The sequence below is a fragment of the Mesoplodon bidens genome (genome assembly GCF_964165515.1).
Source record: "Mesoplodon bidens genome assembly, chromosome: 2".
NCBI lineage: Eukaryota > Metazoa > Chordata > Mammalia > Artiodactyla > Ziphiidae > Mesoplodon > Mesoplodon bidens.
Genome location: NC_138177.1, coordinates 121015959 through 121036876, shown reverse-complemented (window position 1 = coordinate 121036876; position 20918 = coordinate 121015959). Strand labels below are relative to the sequence as shown.

The 20918-nt window shown below is 36.2% G+C and overlaps 1 protein-coding gene across 2 annotated transcripts in view; it reads right to left on the bottom strand.

The window, feature by feature from the left end:
• Positions 1–294: 294 nt before the first annotated feature.
• Positions 295–20918, bottom strand: part of SLC44A5 (solute carrier family 44 member 5) — a gene marked incomplete at its 3' end in the record, with an annotated part of 383498 nt that continues 362874 nt past the window's right edge. The window contains exons 17-22 of one of the 2 annotated variants that reach the window (XM_081218426.1): positions 10446–10549; positions 9302–9375; positions 8627–8697; positions 8403–8491; positions 6985–7069; positions 295–492 (exon numbers count right to left, since the gene is read on the bottom strand). In XM_081218426.1, coding sequence (XP_081074552.1) covers positions 386–492; positions 6985–7069; positions 8403–8491; positions 8627–8697; positions 9302–9375; positions 10446–10549 — 530 coding nt within the window. Of the gene's footprint in view, positions 493–3555; positions 3669–6984; positions 7070–8402; positions 8492–8626; positions 8698–9301; positions 9376–10445; positions 10550–20918 lie in introns of those variants that run through there. The other variant, XM_081218425.1, reaches the window with a different exon arrangement.

The following is a 20918-nucleotide window of genomic DNA, read 5'->3' as shown; positions in this document are numbered from 1 at the left end:
TCCCTGCAGAAGTCTTTTAGTTGTAATTTTAAAAATATATTAGGAGCTACCAATTTAAATAACGTATCATTTTTCTTCTAATATTTAAAACAATATTAACATATTCACTAGCATTTTCAAAACATCCTAGCCATTCTATTTAAAAATGAATTATAAAACAAAAGATCTTAGTATAAAAAATGTTCCGTGTTATTAACAATTCCCTTGCAACTTCTGATGGCTTCACGTATTACAGTATAAGCTTTGGTATAAAACATGCAAATAAAAGCCAACAAGGTCGTGAATATATTGTTCCATACACAAAGCACTTATGAAACAAGTGTAGCACATACACAGCAGATGAGGGAAAGGTAACACCGCTGCAGGATGACCAGAGTTTGCACTTCTACTGCTTCTTAGTTTGTGCATTTTGCTCGTTCAAAATCTTCATCAGAGATTGACTCATGTAATAGGGTCTTTCAGCAGAACCATCGTTTCTTTCTAAATCTTCCACTAGGAGGAAGAATGGCACAGGGTAAATATCAAAGCAAAACTGTAAGAGAAGTAACATCGCCATCTGCTGCATACTTGCTTTACAGCAGTTCAAAATGTTATTCTAAAAAAACAGCATAGTTTGGCATCAACATTATTGTAAACATAACTATGAGAAAACAATCAGCCCTTGTTATTATATCAATAAGATATTATCTCATTCTGTGTACCAGGTCTGATTCTGCCAATAGCACGTGCCTCTCAGCTGCATGATTAAGGAAGTAAGTTTTATCTTCTTTTAGAGAGCAAATGTAACTACACAAAAAAACAAAAGATGAGGAATTTCTAAATTCACCTTCAAATTCCTGAAAAGTATGATGTATTCAACTTGCCTTCTAAGTTACCATATTAGTTCAAAATTGCTTTTGTTTTTCGAGCAACAATTTAGGTGGTACAGTTTTATTTTTTTTAAAGATTTGTAAATTTTCAGTATATTTCAAATCTTTGAACCCAAAATTTTGAGAAGTATTGCTCTGTTTTTTCAGTTATTACCTTAATTTCTTTATAAGAAAGTGGCTTTTAAATTTTTCTCAAAAACTCATTTTTCTCTATATTTCAATTATACAAAGAAGTAATTAATGAAAAATATTTTTCTAACTAGAATTAAGCACATAATATAGTTAAAACTTCTATACTTAGAGATTTTTAAAGAATATTTATTAAGAATATTGAACCAAACGACATTCCTTTTCCTATGATTTTGCAACCCAGGGTTATATTCTTAAAATATAGCCAAGTTTAGAATGTATCTATCTCCATATAGTTCAGTGAATACTTTTACTGTGGAGAATTTTCTGGTCTAATCAGCAGATTTAAATGTTAAGCATTTAAAACATGGGCCCCCATCTAGTACCAAGAATCTAAAATACAGAAGTTATGATTGTTAGAATTCTCCAAATTAATCTCCTTTGTCTTTCTCAATTTTCTAACTCCTAGAACAGCCAGGCTTATAAGGAAAAAATAGGCAAATGATTTCACACATGTTGATTTATATTTTATTCAAGTGATTTTCCAACTTTTATGTGGATCAGAATCACTAGAGAACTTTATAATAATTCACAAGCTGCCCCACACTCAAATACTTATATCAGAATCTCTTGGGGTGGGGAGCACAGGTATCAATATTTATAACAATTTCTCAGAGTGATTCTGATACATATACAAAAAAATTAAAATTGTTTCATCATTATGAATTTTTCAACTACTCCTAAAAGGGGACTTATTCCTTATAATTTTTCAGCACTTAAGTTAGAGGTAACCATTTTACTAGATTTTTGTTGTGAACCCTGTATTACTGAATAATAAAATAATAACTATCTAGAAAGATAGGTTATCACTGTTCTCTGAATTATACTTCAAGGGGCATGAGAGTGAAGAAGGTCTTTGCCAAGGTATGAAGCCAAATAACACTTTTGCTTACAATAATCTCAAGAAAGTAAGCCAAGAGCAAGATGGTGGCCATAGAAGGACCAATATTTTGAAAATCTCCCCTATTCATTAGCTTCTTGCTATTAAGCTGCTATGAAGTCAGTCTAAATCTAGGTTCCCACACTTCAGGGTCATTAAATAAATTACTATTTATATTAATTTATAACAATAATACATTTCTGACTCTCTTCTTGGAGACATGGATAATATTCAGATCAAAATGTTAGATCAACATGTTCCTTTCTGTCAAGACATAAATAATCCTTATACACAAACTTAGTGTAAAAGCCAAAAGGATACTATTGATTCAATGCTCCTTTTGGGGTACATTTTTACACTGTTTGCCATGTCATGCACACAGAAGGTGGATAGGCAAAGTACGTGAGTGTCTGATTCATGCTTTGCTACCCCAGAGCCTGGTTTGTTGCTCTGGCCAGCAAGGGTGGAGTATGAAAGTAACTCTCCTCCTAAACCCTTCAGGAAGAGATTTCCTAACCCACAGTATGCCTCTTGTAAAGGTACAAGATGAGGCACCTATGGAGTACCTCATCTAATATTTCCTTAGGGTAATATTTCCTTAGGGTAAAATTCCTTAGGGTAAAATTCCTTAGGTAATATATTTCCTTAGGGTAAAATCTGAAGTGTCTTTCTTATCTTTTCTCGTTCTTCACTGAAAGTTAAGCTAAAATCAAACTTTTTATAGAAAAAAAGCCACATCATCTCTTTAATCTAGAAACTCATAACAGATATAATCACTCTTTTGAAACAGATCCATACCCATTTTCTATATGATGGGCATAGGAAAATAGGGATTTATCTCTATTTGGGTTACAGACAAATGGCATGAGTTATGTGGCCATCTCAGTTCTGCTCAGAATATTTTCATGGTGGCCAGAGGTTCATATTATTGGAAATGACATTCCAGAACTCAGATTCAACTTCACTATAAATATAATTTCACTAAAACAAAATGGCCTATGAAGGTTCCACAGTAATTTTTACCTAATAATGCAGTCTATGGAACCTGTATAACATTAACGTCTATATGCTTGTTATGGTCTCGAATCACTTACTGAAGTATACTTCCTAGGGAACCATTAATACAAGTTTAATCACAGTTTAGAATGTTGTCCACTAGCTTGAACAGTATAAATATAACCATAGCACCATATTTACAAATTTAGTACCATATGCTGGTTAACTGTAAATCAATCTTTTTATGGCTAATTGATTACACATTTATAGTGCTTTCAAAAATTTCCTGAATACCCTTTACAAATATACATTTATAAAAAGAAAGGCTATCAAAATGCTGCAATGGGAAAGAGCATAAAAGTTTTGGAAACACTTTCAGCTATAGAGTTTAAAAAAATGTGTGACATTTACACCTTGCTCTTCAGCTGGGACCACTATAAAGTATCCTAGTTCACAGAGGCTACTGTCATCAATTGCCTGATACCTCAGATGGTACCAAGTTCTCTCTTTTTAGGAATAAGCACTGAAGTTTCACATTACTTAAAAGCATCATTTTCAAATACAAATGACCTAATTTACAAAACTTCTACTTAAAAATGAATGGCACTGTTTGGAGCTTTTCTACTCTTTCTGCTTCTGGGGAACTAGTTGCTTCTTGTTCAGAATTCCGTGCAGGGTAGGGGTTATGAAGTAGGGTTTTTCTGTAGATCCATCATTTCTTTCCAGATCTTCACCTGTATATGCAGCAGCCAAAGCAGGCAAAAGCAGCAACAGCGGCAGAACAATTATATGCATTTTTATAAATTGGAGAGTCGAACAGGGAAAAATCAGAGAAAGCAGTGTTAGAAAGTCAAATATAAGACAAATTAGTGCAGTTAAGTAGCTGATGCTGGTCAAAGTAAGAAGCTTCAACCTCTGCCAGGAAGCACTGAAACTTCCTAAATCCCACCCACTCCAAAGAGGTTTATTTTGATAGTTTAAAGGTTAGTAAGATCTTTTATGTCCTTTCAAATGTGTTATCTTTAAATTCTAATGACTGTTCATTTCAGAAAGGTAAATTGCCACATCCTCTGAGATGAAGCTGAATAAAAAGTACGGTGTGATAAATGTAGAGAATAATTGAATTTCAGAGTTCAAAGTCTCTTTTAATGGTAATTCACACCCTCATGTTACAGATGAAGAAACTGAGACCCAGGGATGTAAAATGATTCTCCTGAACTTGAAAGCTCTGGGGCAACAGGATGAGGTGAGGACCCAGTCTCTTGACACCTACTTCAGTTCTCATCCTACTTAACTAAACGGTGTCCTATCCTAAATCCTTGTAGTTTACCTCAGATTATATTCAAAAGCTAATACAGTGTTGGCTGACTTCTGTAATACATGAGTTTATATTCCTGCTTTGCTTAGGCTAATAATAAAATGATGGGTATTCACTGAGCACACATCTGTGGGGTGGTTGGGGAAAAACATGAGAATGATGCTGAGAAGCAAGGAGAAGTTTGCATAGAATTAAATTTCCTGCAGATACATATAATTCACAGCTGATAATATCTACCTCAATAAATATATAAATGCAACTTGAAACAGTTTTGACTAGTATATTAAAAATGTTATGCTATTTTAGCCTTTATTTATTATGAAATAAAGGATAAGAAATATTATATAAAACCATATAGCATAATCACAGATTTATGGAATAAATCTAAGTTATTTTTCATTATACTCTCTTAGGAATGGTTGGATTATTGGTTTATTAGATTTTTACATTAGACTTCACAGTGACTTTCCCCACATACAAAACGAAAAGCTAAGAAGGGAACATGATAGATGCTGAACATTTTTGTTCTTTTTTCCTTAATCATATTTCTATATCTTATATCACATATCATATGTTGTATGTTTATACCATTATTACTTTTGAGGGATTGGTAGGAACTGTGGTATCAATCACATAATAATGAAAATAATCATCTACAACCATTGTTTTTTTCCCATCCTGGGGCCAGAATTCTCATTGCCTTGTAATGTTGAAAGGATGCTATGTCTCTATAAATGAAGTGTTTGTTTGCAAATAGTTTGCATTTTTAAAATCACCAGTTTTATGGCAGTCAAGATAATAGGTATAAAGAGGTATATATTTTTTAAAAAGGTACAGTTCCACACAATCATAATTTGCCTTAGAGTATCATTTAAGAAGAAAATTTTCCAAAGTTAGATGTTGCCCATAGTAACAGCTGCAGAGGGAAGAAAAATACAATTTGGCTTCTCTTGTTCTTTATTATCAAAGACAAGAACATCCAGAATGAAAATATTCACATTCAACAAACAATGTGTTAAATAAGGCTGAAATTATACCTGCTTTTCAAGAAGTTGGCAATTAGTAATATAGATGAGTGGAAAACATTTCTTAGTGCTCAAATTTAAAATCCACTGTCAAACTTAAAATCTACAAGATTTGACAAAGCTTCCAAAGATTGGAAACTGATAGGTTCTAAACATTTCCCGGGATACATTTTTGAGAAAACCTTTCAGTTACAAGAATCAGGAAGATCCCAGTGGGCTCTCCCAGTTTCCTTCCCATGATTAGCATTTGAGATGAGAGAAGAGACCTCTGAACATTCAAGATCTCTGTCTCTTCTGTGTCTTAAGCTACCTTATTCCCATGCTCCTTCTTCCACCTCACACCTAAGCTGAAGTTTGTTCATGTGGTATTTTGTAGATGGCTTTTCCTGACAAACCACCGAAGCACTAGGAAAAGATTAAACATTCCAGTTCCATTTATAGCCAGAGGAAGAGCTAACTTGTACACAAAGTTCTCCTGATTAATTTGTCCAGTTATTGAAAATTGATTTGTTAAATGTTCAGAAAAAAAAATCAAACCATTTTCTAGAAGGTTTTTTCCTTCAATATATCTCCTTAAAGTTACTATCTTTAGTGAGATATATATATCTCCTCTCCTGACCCCAGCATGCAGTTGGTGCTGTGAGTTACACTAAAAAATAAACTGTTTATTTTATACAAGTAGATCACTCAGTAATGCCCTGTCATAGAATATTTTCTCTGCTTCTCTTAAGAGCAATGCGCCAGAGAAATAATCTCTCAGGGGTATTAGTTGTAGGGCTAACAAGGTCTGTTCTTTCACTTGTTGACCCTACTTTATCTAGGTTGAAGGTAAGGACAGATCAAGCTCCTGATGGGCACTAGGTTCTCCAGGGCTTTTAAGATGAGGTATTGGGGCTTCCCTGGTGGCGCAGTGGTTGAGAGTCCACCTGCCGATGCAGGGGACACGGGTTCTTGCCCCGGTCTGGGAAGATCCCACATGCCGCGGAGCGGCTAGGCCCATGAGCCATGGCCTCTGAGCCTGCGCGTCTGGAGCCTGGGCTCCACAACGGGAGAGGCCACAACAGTGAGAGGCCTGCGTACCGCAAAAAAAAAAAAAAAAAAAAAATGAGGTATTAATAGAAAACATATCTATTCTGCATACGTGAGGTGCACATGCCACATAGAAGCACAGTGAAGAAGTCAGTGATGAAAGCTCTATTGAAGTATTTTAACACTATGCATCAGAGTTGATCTAGCCATTTCCTAAACACGCCTCTCTATGAATCCTATCTATTTGTCATCGTGTTACCCAGTGTGAATTGGCCCTATGTGTCTTTGAAACCATTGCCAGCTTGGCTTTATCAGAAGGTATAAAGGCTGTCCTCAGAGTCCCCAAAGCCCAGCCTCAAAGCCCAGTTATGTCTTCAGTTGTTAATAAAGAACAACAGAAGCCAATCATTATTATAAATTTGAAAACATTAAGAAATTAAAATAATTTCATGCTAACACCATGCCATGATGCCTGACCCTCCTGTGCTTTGCAAACTCCATCTCTCAGCCTTTAAAGTTTACAAAGCATCTACTAGACAATGTCTCTTTCCAAATAGACTGTTTTGCAATTTCAGCCATGTCATAGCAAATCCACAATCCAGCTAACATACTGGGTCTTAACCTTTTCATCTTTTGGTTATCCACCAAAGGGGGAAAACACATATACTGAAAACTTACAGAAGCAGATGAAAATTGTTTCAATACACATTGCATAGACGCTGAAGAATCCATGTGCAATTAGGTAAGATCCAATAATGACTGTCTGTAAATGAGCAGAGAAGAGAATGAAGATGCCATTAACTTGTCCAAAAGAACAATAATGCAGCTTTAAATAAAATCATGATGAGGACGCTTTGAAATACTCTGTGTTGGAAAAGATTTCAATATAAGAATGTAAAAAATTCAATGATAAAGTTTTTGAGTGTCTTTGTACTGGGATTTAAACAAAATGTACTAGTTTACCTGCCAATTTTCTTATCACTATCCCCAATGCCTACCAAAACCATCCTAGATTTAGGATCCTGCACACTAAGGCAGTAAAGCATAGGAGTTAAGAGCATACACTGCCTAGGTTTAATCACAGCTCAGGCACTCAGTCGACAAGTCACCTAACATCTCTGTGCTTCCTACATAAGATTGTTGGTGGGGAAGGGGAGAATGTGAGTAATAATGGTATTTATGGCACATGGATTGAGTGAGTTAATATACTGTAATAGATCTTGCAGGGCTCCCCCCAGGTCCTCTCCAGCTGCCACATCTATCCCCTAGTTGTTGGGAATGTATGTAGGCTGCTGATGACTCAGCTGTTTTGCTCACTAGCAATTGCTCTTGAAGGGAACTGCCTCACCCAAGGTTACGTCATCATTCAGAGGGCAACCCCTGGCCAATGGCTGCCTGATGCAGTATACAGAGGCCTAGTCCCTTTGTCAGAACTTCCTGTAATTATGTCTGAGGCTTCAGCTATAATTGCAGCATGGGTCAGCTTTTTCTTTTGTCTGGGCCTGTCCTCACTTCCTTTCAAATGTATCTCAGGATAGCACTTCATAATAAGCCTTCTGCCCACAATCCTCTGTCTCAGGGGTTGCTTCCAAGGGACCCAAGCTCTAAAGCAGAATGAGGCTTTGCCTCAAAGTAAGACCAATCATGTTAGCTATCATTATTTCTCCTATTCCTTTTTGGTTTTTTATTTTGCCATTTCTCATAAATCAGAGTCAATGTTACCCAGATGCTATGGAATGAATTGTGTCCCCTCAAAATTCATATGTTGAAACCTAATCCCCAAAGTGATGGCATCTGGAGGTGGGGCCTTCAGGAAGTAATGAAGTCACAATGATGGAGTCCTTGTGAATGGGATTAGTGCCCTTATAAGAGAAAACAGAGATGAAATCTCTCTCTACCATGTTAGGATACAGCAAGAAAGTGTCCCTTTGCAAATTAGGAAGAAAGCTCTCACCAGGAACTGAATCTGTGGGCACCTTAGATCTTGGACTTCTCAGTCTTCAGAACTGTGCGGAATAAATCCCTGTTGTTTAAGCCACCCAGTCTATGGTATTTTTGTTGTAGCAGCCCAAACTTACTAAGACATCAGCTCTTACCAGCAAAGGTACCCAGTAGTAATTTAAAGATGTTGGTCCTTCTATAATCATTGGGAGTCTTTCTGTGAAGAGTAGAAAGGCCAGGACACCTAGAGTGAAAAGGCAGAACATGTATATTGTGCATTTGCAAAGGAACGTAGCTTTTTGTAGTAAAGAAGTTTTTCTAAGCACATGTTAAACTTATTACTACTACTACTACTATTATTACTACTACTACTACTTACCTATACACCCAGCAACTAGAATCTTCCCCAGGATTAGTACAAAGTCTGTCACTCTATCCATAACTGCAACTCTGAGAATCAGAAAAAAGAAAGTATAATTTTGTGTTTAAATTATATTTGTTATCAGAAATTTATGAGAGTAAATAATTCATGAGTTCATTTTGCTGTGTCTTTGCTGAAATTTTATTTGGCCTTTGTTAAATGCAAGAAATGAAGTTAGAACTCAGGATGATTTTCTGACTTATTTATAATGGAGTAAACAGAAGATGGCATTATAAGGCTGTCAGGTGCTATTGGTGGTGTCAGCATTTCTCTCTCTAATTCGAGGACTATGGATACCCTGAATCCTGAGGATGGCCGCACTGGTTCTCTGATTTTGTTCACTCAGACTCTGTCAATTTTGGGAGGGGGGAATAGTCAGAAACATGATGATAATGGTCATGTGGGGAATTTCTTGAGCATAGGGGATAATAAAAATGAATAAGTACCAGTGGGTATAAAGACATAGGTGGATGATGGGAGCAATAATTCTAAAACATATGAAGAAATTAATGGTGTGAAGGAGAAGATTTAAATCTATTAAAATAAAAGATAAGATTCATGTCTAATAAGACCACCAACATGTGAAGTATGGATGCTAAATCATCTGCTGCTATGCTCAACCTGATTACTTACTTTAAAATATTTCTCATCAGCAGATTGAAAGCATCTCTCGCTGACCTGCAGAAGTTTTTGCCATATATTGCAATCTGAGGAAGACAGTTGATATTATTCTGGAGTCAGTAACGTAATTTAACAAGACCAACAGACAATCCAATGACAGGAACATGAATTAATTCTGTCACCCACACAGTTATTCTCATTCCTCTTTCCAACAGTTGGGTTCATGGGAGGCTTGGGCAGTGTGTGTCCTCAACTCTGCACAACACTTAGAGTCATTGACAATAAGGTACGTTTTGGTTGCTATTTGTCCTTAACTCCATGGGGATTAGACAGCTTCAAACAGAGGTAGGTCTTCATCTCAAATCCCAGGACACAGCTTCTGTCTTTGAAGTGTTTTGGCTATGGTTTGTTGCTGAATGGGTTAAATGTTGTAGCATTCACATTAAAATTTACTCTCAGGAAACCCAGTGCCTTCCAATACACTTGCTTCATTGATTAAAAGGCTCAATACAATATTCTCACTGGAGGTATATTAATGACTCTTTGAATGTCCATAACTATTTGAATCACTCATGCAGACCCTATATCACTGTGATAATATGCAAGTGTTATAAGATTGTAGCTGCTAAATTTTAGAATAATATTTTTGGATCCCCTATTTTTAAAAAAATCTCTTTAGAAGCCTCCATATTCCCATAGGAAATAAGTAACAAATTCAGTTATGCATTATCAATTCCCACGCATTTCAAAATAAGAATCATAAAAAGAAATAGACCCTTCCTTAAAAATATGTAAATCCCAGAATTAGAAGAATATTTTCTCTTCACAGTGAAACATAGACTAGGTAAGCTTTCCTCCCACTAAACTATGTCAAAGACAAACAAAATCATTTTCAATCTAGCACATTTTTATACTTCTAAGGTAAATAATATTTTCCCTCTCCAAAAAGGTATTGAAGGTAATAATGAACTACAGTTAAGTTACTGTCTCAACTAGGAAAACATAGCCCTGAATGATGCATTGGATTCACAAATTCTTATAACAACATGGTGATAAATTCAACTGCTTGATGCACAAGTGCTTTAGAGATGGAAATGTAGACATGGGGTTTGGGTTTGCAAAGAAGCAGTTTAGTAAATAAAAATAAGCTACTTACCATAACATAGGCATTTCTGTTCAAAAACTTTACTGCTTTTTCTAAACACCAGAAACAGCATCTCAGGCAGCATTTTAGGAATTTAGAAATGTTGTTCTGGGCCTCTATGAGAAGGAGATATTTAAACCTATTAATGATTTGCAAACTCTATGAATCAAAAAAATATAGTAAAATTTTAAGTGTGCTCTTAAATTTTTTTAATTGCAGTGAAATATACATAGATTTACTATTTTAACCATTTTTAAGTGTACAATTCAGTAGCATTTAGTACATTCACGATTTTGTGAAATTACCATCACTATCAATTTCCAGAACTTTTCATCATCTCATATAGAAACTCTGTACCCATTAAAGAATAACTCCTCATTCTCCCTTTCTCCCAGTCCCTGGTAACCTCTGTCATACTTCTGTCTGTATGAATTTGCCTCTTCTAGATACCTCATATAAGTAGAATCATACAATATTTGTCCTTTTGTGTCTTGCTTATTTCACTTAGCATTAAATTGTCAAGATTCATTATTACATTTATTTTTAGAGCTGAATAACATTTCATTGTATGTATATGTCACATTTTGCTTATTCTTTTATCTGTTAATGGAAATTTGGGTTGTTTCTACCTTCTGGCTATTGCAAATAATGCTCCTATGAACACTGGTGTGCAAGTATTTGAGTCCCTGCTTTCAATTATTTTGAGTATATATGCAGAAGTGGAATTTCTGGCTCATATGGCAATCATATTTTTGACTTTTAAAGGAATCACCATACTGTTTTCCACAGTGGCAAATCAGTGGTGATTTTACATTCCCACCAGCAATGCACAGGTGTTCCAATTTATCCTCACCCTACAAAAATTTATTATTTTTCATTTTTTGATACTAGACATTCTAATGGGTATGAATTGATACCTCACTATGGTTTTGATTTGCATTTCCCTAATGACTAATATTGAAGATCTTTTCATGTGTTCATTTAGCGTTTATATATGTTCTTTAGAGCATTGTATATGAGATCCTTTGCAGGAGGGACAAAGATGGTGTCATAGGAGGCTCTTGAACTTCCCTCCTCCCCCAGATGCACTGAATGTACAGCTACACATGGAGCAATTTCCTCTGAGAGAAATCCAGAAACAAGCTGAGTGATTCCTACACATCAGGCAACTATGAAAATCCCACGTTGAAATGGTAGGAAAGGCTGAAACACACTCGCCATAAACTCTACCCCTGGTACAACACCATGCAATCAGGACAATACCCCCAACTCTCAGCTTCTCCCTGAGGAGTGATGGGTTTGGGCAGCACATCAAGGATTCCAACTTTTAAGGCTCCCACCCTAGAGACAGACCCCCAAAACACTTAGCTCTGACAGCCAAAGGGGCTTGTTTCCACAAGTTCTACAGGACTATAAAAAACAAAGAAGTTCTTAACAGGCACATATGCTAGCAATCACTATACCCCCAGACTTAGCAAAGAGGGAGCAGGCAAAACACCCATTTTCCAGTCTTTTCCTGGGAGGGGATTGACTGTGTACTTTACAACCTAGTGACTAAAATTCCGCCTTCTAGTTTGCACACTCTTGGAGCTAGCTGTGATCCTCCATGGACCCAGGGGGAGCAGGTCACCAACATCTCTTTGGAAGGAGCTTATACACCTGTGTGGTGCCCCAGTTTCTGCAGCTTCTGCCCGAGTCATGGTCCCCACTTTGTGTGGCTCTAATAGGGCTTGCACAAATGAGTCTCACAGGACTGTAGAAAACAAAGAATCCATTTTTAAATGGTAAAGGAATGCCCTACCACCACCACCACTACCATGGTTATACATCCTGGCTCAGTGCAGAGGGTGCAGGCAAAAGCCACCTCCTAGTTTCTCCCTGAAAGGAGAATCTACATACTTACCCAGCTGCTGCCTAAGGGTTTAGCATCTAATCAGGGGGCATCTAGGTTCTGACTGTGATCCTCCACTTTGGGACCCTGACAGCTCTAGGTACACCTTCAATTACTAAGAGCCACTAAACTAACTATGGTGGCTAGGACAATCACAAAGATTTGAGAGAACCAGAAGGTTGGGCTGGGCTGATTAATGAAGCTCATCTCCTACATGAGACTCTTCTGTCAAGTTGGGAAAGATGGCTGTTTTATCTAATGCACAGAAAATAATACAGAGAGTCAAGAAAAAAAAGAGAAGGAGAAACAAGGGAATACTTTCCAAATAAAAAAACAAAATATATTTCCAGAAACTGATATTTCTGAAACAGAGATAAGTGATTTAACCAGTAAAGAATTCAAAATAATGGTCATAAAGATGCTCACCATGGTCAGGGAGAAATGCATGAACAAAATGAGAAATCAATAAAGAGATAGAAAATATCAAAAAAATCAAACAGAATTTATAGAGCTGAAGAATACAATTGAACTGAAAAATTCAATAGAGGGATTCATAGCAGATTAGATCTAGTGAAAGAAGGATTGATGGACTCCCTCTTACAAGAGCACCAGAATCACAACTAACTGCTGAACAATCATTGACAGGAAGACACTGGAACTCACCGAAAAAGATACCCCACATCCAAAGAAAAAGGAGAAGCCACAGTGAGATGGTAGGAGGGGCACAATTACAACGAAATCAAATCCCATAACTGATGGGTGGGTGACTCACAAACTGGAGAACACTTATACCACAGAAGTCCACCCACTGGAGTGAAGGTTCTGAGCCCCACGTCAGGCTTCCAAACCTGGGGTCTGGCAATGGGAGGAGGAATTCCTAGAGAATCAGACTTTGAAGGCTAGCAGGATTTGATTGCAGGACTTCGACAGGACTGGGGGAAACAGAGACTCCACTCTTGGAGGGCACACACAAAGTAGTGTGTGCATCAGGACCCAGGGGAAGGAGGAGTGACCCTATAGGAGACTGAACCAGACCTACCTGCTAGCAGTGGACGGTCTCCTGCAGAGGTGGAAGGTGACTGTGTCTCACCATGGGGACAAGGACACTGGCAGCAGAAGTTCTGGCAAGTACTCCTTGGCGTGAGCCCTTGCAGAGTCTGCCATTAGCCCCACCAAAGAGCATGGGTAGGCTCCAGCGTTGGGTCACCTCAGGCCAAACAACCAACAGAAGGGGAACCAGCCCCACCCATCAGCAGACAAGTGGTTTAAAGTTTTACTGAGCTCTGCCCACCACAGCAACAGCCAGCTCTACCCACCACCAGTCCCTCCCATCAAGAAACTTGCACAAGCATCTTAGATAGTCTCATCCACCAGAGGGCAGACAGCAGAAGCAAGAAGAACTACAATACTGCAGCCTGTGGAACAAAAACCACATCCACAGAAAGATAAGACAAGACGAAAAGGCAGAGGACTATGTACCAGACAAAGGAACAAGATAAAACCCCAGAAAAACAACTAAATGAAGTGGAGATAGGCAATCTTCCAGAAAAAGAATTCAGAATAATGATAGTGAAGATGATCCAGTACCTTGGAAAAAGAATGGAGACGAAGATTGAGAAGATGCAAGAAATGTTTAACAAAGACCTAGAAGAATTAAAGAACAAACAGAGAGGAACAATACAATAACTGAAATGAAAACTACACTAGAAGGAATCAATAGCAGAATAACTGAAGCAGAAGAATGGGTAAGTGACCTGGAAGACAGAATGGTGGAATTCACTGCTGTGGAACAGAATAAAGAAAAAAGAATGAAAAGAAATGAAGACAGCCTAAGAGACCTCTAGGACAACATTAAATGCACCAACATTTGCATTATAGGGATCCCAGAAGGAGAAGAGAGAAAGGACCCGAGAAAATATTTGAAGAGATTATAGTCGAAAACTTCCCTAACATGGGAAAGTAAATAGCCACCCAAGTCCAGGAAGCACAGAGAGTCCCATACAAGATAAACCCAAGGAGAAACACACCAAGACACATAGTAATCCAACTGGAAAAAATTAAATACAAAGAAAAATTATTGAAAGCAGGAAGGGAAAAATGACAAATAACATACAACGGAACTCCCATGAGGTTAACAGCTTATTTCTCAGCAGAAACTGTACAAGCCAGAAGGGAGTGGCATGACATATTTAAAAGTGATGAAAGGGAAGAAGCTACAACCAAGATTACTCTACCCAGCAAGGATCTCGTTCAGATTCGATAGAGAAATTAAAAGCTTTACAGAGAAGCAAAAGCTAAGAGAATTCAGCACCACCAAACCAGCTCTACAACAAATGCTAAAGGAACTTCTCAAAGTGGGAAACACAAGAAAAGAAAAGGACCTACAAAAACAAACCCAAAACAATTAAGAAAATGGTAATAGGAACATACATATAAATAACTACCTTAAAGGTGAATGGATTAAATGCTCCAACTAAAAGACACAGGCTTCCTGGATGAATACAAAAACAAGACCCATATATATGCTGTCTACAAGGGACCCAATTCAGACCTAGGGACACATAAAGACTGAAAATGAGGGGATGGAAAAATATATTCTATGCAAATGGAAATCAAAAGGAAGCTGGAGTAGCAATACTCATATCAGATAAAATAGACTTTAAAATAAAGAATGTTACAAGAGACAAGGAAGGACACTTCATAATGATCAAGGGATCAATCCAAGAAGAAGATATAACAATTATAAATATATATGCACCAAACATAGGAGCACCTCAATACATAAGGCAACTGCTAACAGCTATAAAAGAGGAAATCGATAGTAACACAATAATAGTGGGGAACTTTAACACCTCACTTACACGAATGGACAGATCATCCAAACAGAAAATTAATAAGGAAACAAGTTTTAAATGACACAATAGACCAGATAGATTTAAATGATATCTATAGGACATTCCATCCAAGAAAGCAGATTACACTTTCTTCTCAAGTGTCCATGGAACATTCTCCAGGATAGATCACATCTTGGGTCACAAATCAAGCCTCAGTAAATTTAAGAAAATTGAAATCATATCAAGCAACTTTTCTGACCACAACACTATGAGATTAGAAATCAATTACAGGGAAAAAAACGTAAAAAACACGAACACATGGAGGCTAAACAATACATCACTAAATAACCAAGAGATCACTGAAGAAATCAAAGAGGAAATCAAAAAAATACCTAGAGACAAATGACGATGAAAACACAATGATCCAAAACCTATGGAATGCAGCAAAAGCAGTTGTAAGAGGGAAGTTTATAGCAATACAATCCTACTTCAAGAAACAACAAACATCTCAAATAAACAATCTAACCTTACACCTAAAGGAACTAGAGAAAGAAGAACAAACAAAACCCATAGAAGAAGGAAAGAAATCATCAAGATCAGAGCAGAAATAAATGAAATAGAAACAAAGAAAACAAGAGCAAAGATCAATAAAACTAAAAGCTGGTTCCTTGAGAAGATAAACAAAACTGATAAACCATTAGCCAGACTCATCAAGGAAAGGAGGGAGAGGACTCAAATCAATAAAATTAGAAATGGAAAAGGAGAAGTTACAACAGACACTGCAGTAATACAAAGCATCCTAAGAGACTACTACAAGCAACTCTAGGCCAATAAAATGGACAACCTGGAAGAAATGAACAAATCCTTAGAAAGGTATAAGCTTCCAAGACTGAACCAGGAAGAAATAGAAAATATGAACAGACCAATCACAAGTAATGAAATTGAAACTGTGATTAAAAATCTTCCAATAAACAAAAGTCCAGGACCAGATGGTTTCACAGGTGAATTCTATCAAACATTTAGAGAAGAGCTAACACCCATCCTTCTCAAACTCTTCCAAAAAACTGCCGAGAAAGGAACACTCCCAAACTCATTCTATGAGGCCACCATCACCCTGATACCAAAACCACAGAAAGATACTACAAAAAAAGAAAATTACAGACCAATATCACTGATGAATGTAGATGCAAAAATCCTCAGCAGAATACTAGCAAACAGAATCCAACAGCACATTAAAAGGATCATACACAATGATCAAGTGGGATTTATCCCAGGGAGGCAAGGATCCTTCAGTATATGCAAACCAGTTAATGTGATAACACCATATTAACAAAGTGAAGAAGAAAAACCATATGATCATCTCAATAGATGCAGAAAAAGCTTTTGACAAAATTCAACACCCATTCATGATAACAATGCTCCAGAAAGTGGGCATAGAGGGAACCTTTCTCAACATAATAAAAGCCATATATGACAAACCCAGAGCAAACATCATTCTCAATGGTGAACAACTGAAAGCATTTTCTCTAAGATCAGAAACAAGACAAGGATGTCCTATCTCACCAATATTATTCCAACATAGTTTTGGAAGTCCTAGCCATGGCAATCAGAGAAGAAAAAGAACTAAAAGGAACACAAATTGGAAAAGAAGAAGTAAAACTTTCACTGTTTGCAGATGACATGATACTATACATAGAGAATCCTAAAGATGCCACCAGAAAACTATTAGAGTTAATCAATGAATTTGGTAAAGTTGCAGGATACAAAATTAATGCACAGAAATCTCTTGCATTCCTATACACTAATGATAAAAAATCTGAAAGAGAAATTAAGGAAACACTCCCATTTACCATTGCAACAAAATGAATAAAATACCTAGGAATAAACCTACCTAGGGAGACAAAAGACCTGTATGCAGAAAACTATAAGACAATGATGAAAGAAATTAAAGATGATACAAACAGATGGAGAGATATACCATGTTTTTGGATGGAAAAAATCAATACTGTCAAAAGGACTATACTACCCAAAGCAATCTACAGATTCAATACAATCCCTATCAAATTACCAATGGCATTTTTTACAGAACTAGAACAAAAAAATCTTAAAATTTGTATGGAGACACAAAAGACCCCAAATAGCCAAAGTGGTCTTGAGGGAAAAAAATGGAGCTGGAGGAATCAGACTCTCTGACTTCAGACTATACTACAAAGTTACAGTAATCAAGACAATATGGTACTGGCACAAAAACAGAAATACAGATCAATGGAACAGGATAGAAAGCCCAGAGATAAACCCATGCACCTATGGTCAACTAATCTATGACAAAGGAGGCAAGGATATACAATGGAGAAAAGACAGTCTCTTCAATAAGTGGTGCTAGGAAAACTGGACAGCTGCATGTAAAAGAATGAAATTAGAACACTCCCTAACACCATACAAAAAAATAAACTCAAAATGGATTAGGGACCTAAATGTAAGACCAGACACTATAAAATTCTTAGAGGAAAACATAGGAAGAACACTCTCTGACATAAATCACAGCAAGATCTTTTTTGATCCACCTCCTAGAGTAATGGAAATATAAACAAAAATAAACAAATGGGACCTAAGGAAACTTAAAAATCTTTTGCATAGCAAAGGAAACTACAAACAAGGTGGAAAGACAATCCTCAAAATGGGAGAAAGTATTTGCAAGTGAATGAACAGACAAAGGATTAATCTCCAAAATATATAAAGAGCTCATGCAGCTCAATATCACAAAAACAAACAACCCAATCCAAAAATGGGCAGGAGACCTAAAGACATTTCTCCAAAGAAGACATACAGATGGCCAGGAAGCACATGAAAAGCTGCTCAACATCACTAATTATTAGAGAAATGCAAATCAAAACTATAACAAGGTATCACCTCACACCAGTGAGAATGGGCATCATCTGAAAATCTACAAACAACAGATGCTGGAGAAGGTGTGGAGAAAAGGGAAGCCTCTTTCACTGTTGGTGGGAATGTAAATTGATACAGCCAGTATGGAGAACAGTATGGAGGTTCCTTAAAAAACTAAAAACAGAATTACCGTATGACCCAGCAATCCCACTACTGGGCATATACCCAGAGAAAACCATAATTCAAAAAGACACATGCATCCCAATGTTCATTGCAGCACTATTTACAATAGCCAGGACATGGAAGCAATCTAAATGCCCATCGACAGATGAATGGATAAAGAAGATGCAGTATATATATACAATGGAATATTACTCAGCCATAAAAAAGTATGAAATTGGGTCATTTCTAGAGATATGGATGGATCTAGAGACTGTCATACAGAGTGAAGTAAGTCAGAAACAGAAAAACAAATATTGTATGTTAATGCATGTATGTGGAACCTAGAAAAATGGTACAGAAGAACCAGTTTGCAGAGCAGAAATTAAGACACAGATGTAAAGAACAAACGTATGGACACTAAGTGAGGAAACTGGTGGGGGGTCGGGTGGTGGTGTGATGAATTGGGAGATTGGGATTGACATATATACACTAATATGTATAAAATGGATAACTAATAAGATCCTGTTGTATAAAAAAATAAATAAAAGAAAATTCAAAAAGAAAGAAAGAAAGGATTGATGAATTCAAAGACAAGGCAGTGGGATTCATCCAATTAGAGGAAGAAAAATTAAAAAGAATGTACTTTTTACATGTTACAGAGGTCCCAGGAGAAGAAAAAGGGGCTGAAAATATATTCAAAGAAATAATGATTGAAAACTTTCCTAACCTGGAAAAACAGAGACATCCAGATCCAGAAAGCCCCAAGAATATCAATGTAAAGAGATCCATACTGACTCACATAAAATTAATTTTCAAAAGTTAAAAGGTGGGTAAATGCAGCAAGAGAAAAGCAACTTCTTATATACAAGGGAATCCCCATAATACTATAAGCAGATTTTTCAGGAGAAAATTTGCATGCCAGAGTGAAGTAGAATGATATGTTAAAAGTGTTGAAAGAAAAATCTGCTGACCAAGAAACTCTACCTATGTGTCAAAGTTGTCCTTCAGAATTGAAGGAGAGGTAAAAGTTTTCTAGACAAACAGAAGCTAAAAGTTTATCACCAGTAGACCAGCCTTACAAGAAATGTTAAAGGGATTTCTTTAAGCTGAAACAAAAGGATTCTTATTAGTAACATAAAAATATATGAAAGTATAAAACTCACAGTAAAGGTAAATATACACTTAAATTCAAAATACTCTAAAATTGTAATGGTGGTAGGTAAATAACTTAGAACTACAGTATAAAGGTTAAAGACAAAGTATTAAAAAGAACTATAACTACATAACTTGTTAATGGATACACAATATAAAAACAGGTAAATTGTGACATCAAAAACATTGTAGTATAAAATGTGTGTGTGTGTATAAAACATAGAGCTTTTGTATGCATTTGTAGTTAAGTTGTTAGCAGCTTAAAACACATTGTTATAAGTGTAAAATATTTTATGTAAGCCTCATGATAACCACAAAGCAAAAACCTATAGTAGATATAAGAAAGGAATCAAAACATACCACTAAAGAAAATCATCAAATCACAAAAGAAGAGAGGAAGAGAGAAACAAAAACTATAAAACAGCCAGAAAATAGTTAACAAGATAGAAACAGTAAGTCCATAGCTATCAATAATTACAATTAATTGTAAATGGACTAAATTATCCAATCAAAAGATATAGAGGGGCTGAATGAAATTTTTTTAAAAAGACTCAAATATATGCTACCTACAAGAGTCTCACTTCACCTTTAAAGACATACTTAGACTGAAAGTGAAGGATTAGAAAAAGATTTTGCAGGCAAATGGAAACCAAAAGAAATCAGGTGCACCTATGCTTATATTAGTCAAAGTAGACTTTAAGCCAAAAGCTGAAACAATACACAAAGGTCATTATACAATGAAAAAAGAGTCTATTTATCAAGGGGATATAAAAATTATAAATATTTATGCACCCAACATTGGAGCACCTAAATATATAAAGCAAATATAAACAGATATGAAGGAAGAAATAAATAGCAATATAATAATAGTAGGGAATTTCAAAATTTCACTTTCAACAATGGATAGATCATCCAGACAGAAAAGCATTGGACTTAACTACACATTAGACTAGAAGGACTTAACAGACATTTACAGTACATTCCATCCAACCACAGCAGAATACACATTCTTCTCAAGTACACATGGGACATTCTCCAGGATAGATCATATGTTAGGTCACAAAACAAGTCTTAATAAATGTAAGAAGTGTGAAATAATATCAAGCATCTTTTCAAACACAGTGGTATGAAACTAGATATAAATTACAAGAAGAAAACTGGAAAATTCAATGGGTGGAGATTAAACAACATGCCACTGAACAACCAACAGGTCAAAGAATAAATCAAAAGGGAAATCAAAGAGTACCTTGAGACTAAATAAAATGCAAACACAACATACCAAAATGTATGGAATGTAGCAAAGCAGTTCTAAGAGGGAAGTCCATAGCAATAAACACCTAAGTTAAGAAGAAAGAAAGATCTCAAACAACCTAACTTTTCACCTCAAGGAATTAGAAAGAAAAAAAAAAAGAAGAAACTATGTACAAAGATAATAGAAGGATGGAAATAGTAAAGATCAGAGTGGAAATAAATGAAATAGAGACTTAAAAATAGGAAAGATAAGTGAAACTACCAGCTGGTTTTTTTGAAACATAAAATTGACAAACCTTTCATTAGACT